This window comes from Amphimedon queenslandica, unplaced genomic scaffold (assembly GCF_000090795.2).
Source record: "Amphimedon queenslandica unplaced genomic scaffold, v1.1 AMPQUscaffold_4782_Cont23241, whole genome shotgun sequence".
Taxonomy (NCBI): Eukaryota; Metazoa; Porifera; class Demospongiae; order Haplosclerida; family Niphatidae; genus Amphimedon; species Amphimedon queenslandica.
In genome coordinates, this window is record NW_003554908.1 from 1 (window position 1) to 1,578 (window position 1,578).

Consider the following 1,578-nt stretch of genomic DNA (forward strand, 5'->3'; position numbering starts at 1 on the left):
CATACAGACTGGATATTTGATATGACTTGGATATCTGATGATGTAATTGTTACAGGTACATGTACATGTACATGTACATAATATAACATGTTTACATGTCCGAATAGGTTCTCGAGATTCAACAATGGCCGCATGGAAAGTCCCGGACCTGACTACCCTCCTAGTGGAGGAGAGGCTGTCTCTCTCGTCTCTCATGAATCCCTGGCCCATCGGTCATCCTCTGGCCGAGTCCGTCCCTAGCATTGACATGTTGTTTCATTTCTCTAACCACGTCACCCAGCGGGCGGTCTCTGGCAACAAAGTGAGGAGTCTCGTTTGTAACAGACGCATGCATGTAAGTTGAGATCTGCCACTCTATGGTGATAGATAGTATTGATATAATGGTGGGCATTGAATCGCCATTGATGTACATGTACTGTACATGTACATGTGCACTGTACTTTTTGAGCCCTTTAGTTATTTAAAAGAGGTTTATAGGTTCAGCATGCCTTACATGATTTTGTTGCATAGAGAATGAATCAATTATACATGTACATTGTACATTGTACATGTACACAGGTTTCCCCATTCCAAAGCATTATGCTTCATTATGATGATAGGATACAGGTTTTGGGACAACTTTGAAAATTCATAGAAAATCCAATTTTGATCGGAATCAGCTCAAAATTTCTACACAGCATAAGAACATGTATATGTATCAGAAAAATTATTAGAATGGAGAATTATCTCCGTGTCAATTTTGATGAAATTTGGCTAACGACCCTGTACTATAGTACAGGGACTTTGGCCCAATATTTGTGGAACTTAGAAAATTTATTAAAAAATTCAATTTTGATTGGAATCAGTTCAAAATAATTATTTTCTACACAACAAAACAACATGTATAATGATTATACTTTATTGATTAAAAATTTGGAAAATCTAAAAATTGTCAGAATTCCTTTTTACATGGGTTACAACTTTATTGTCTTGTAGACCCTGGCATCACTTCAGACCAACATTTGTGACTGCTCTGTTCATTTCTGGGACACTCAAACATTTCGAGAGGTACAAAGTACATGTACATGTAGTGTTAATATGTTATTATGAATTAACATGTACATGTAAGTCACTGTACTTGTACATGTACATGTATGTACTGTACATGTACATGTAATTATTACACTGTAGTTGGGATTCATCAACCTGTTTCATCGATATGAAAACGTCTGCCTTGAGATACAGCCTGAGCGTAATCTTTATGCCGTCGGGTCAAGATCTCATGTGTCACTCATCGACTGGAGAACTAACAACTCAACAGTTGGTTCAATAAGATCCAAAGACCAAGACAATGGTGAGAAGATAAACTTAGGTACATGTACATGTACATGTACTCTTTGTACATGTCGTAATGCATATTGCATTCAATAGTAATGTTATGGTGTATTGATTTTTGTGTTTGCTGTATACTATATCCCAGTTGAGTTTGGGACAAGAAAAACTGGAATAACTTTCTATAGGAATGTGGGATAAGGATGAAACTTTTACAGGTTCTTAGTCGCCAAAGTCCATCAAAATCTGTGAAATTTTGGGTCTCTC

At 36.8% G+C, this 1,578-nt stretch overlaps 1 protein-coding gene across 1 annotated transcript; it reads left to right on the forward strand.

Moving 5' to 3' along the window:
• The first annotated feature begins 6 nt into the window (after positions 1–6).
• LOC109592550 (DDB1- and CUL4-associated factor 12-like) lies at positions 7–1,442 on the forward strand. Its single transcript, XM_020007976.1, has 4 exons — positions 7–55; positions 108–334; positions 976–1,047; positions 1,171–1,442. The coding sequence occupies exons 1-4, from the start codon at positions 22–24 to the stop codon at positions 1,408–1,410; spliced, it is 573 nt and encodes a 190-aa protein (XP_019863535.1). The 5' UTR covers positions 7–21; the 3' UTR covers positions 1,411–1,442.
• The last annotated feature ends 136 nt before the right edge of the window (positions 1,443–1,578 follow it).

Bases quoted from the DNA above. Each gene is read 5' to 3' on its own strand.
- LOC109592550 (XM_020007976.1), top strand. From the start codon at position 22: ATGACTTGGATATCTGATGATGTAATTGTTACAG. The intron at 335-975 runs GTAAGTTGAGAT...ATTGTCTTGTAG, and splicing joins TTTGTAACAGACGCATGCAT to ACCCTGGCATCACTTCAGAC. The intron at 1,048-1,170 runs GTACAAAGTACA...ATTACACTGTAG, and splicing joins ACACTCAAACATTTCGAGAG to TTGGGATTCATCAACCTGTT.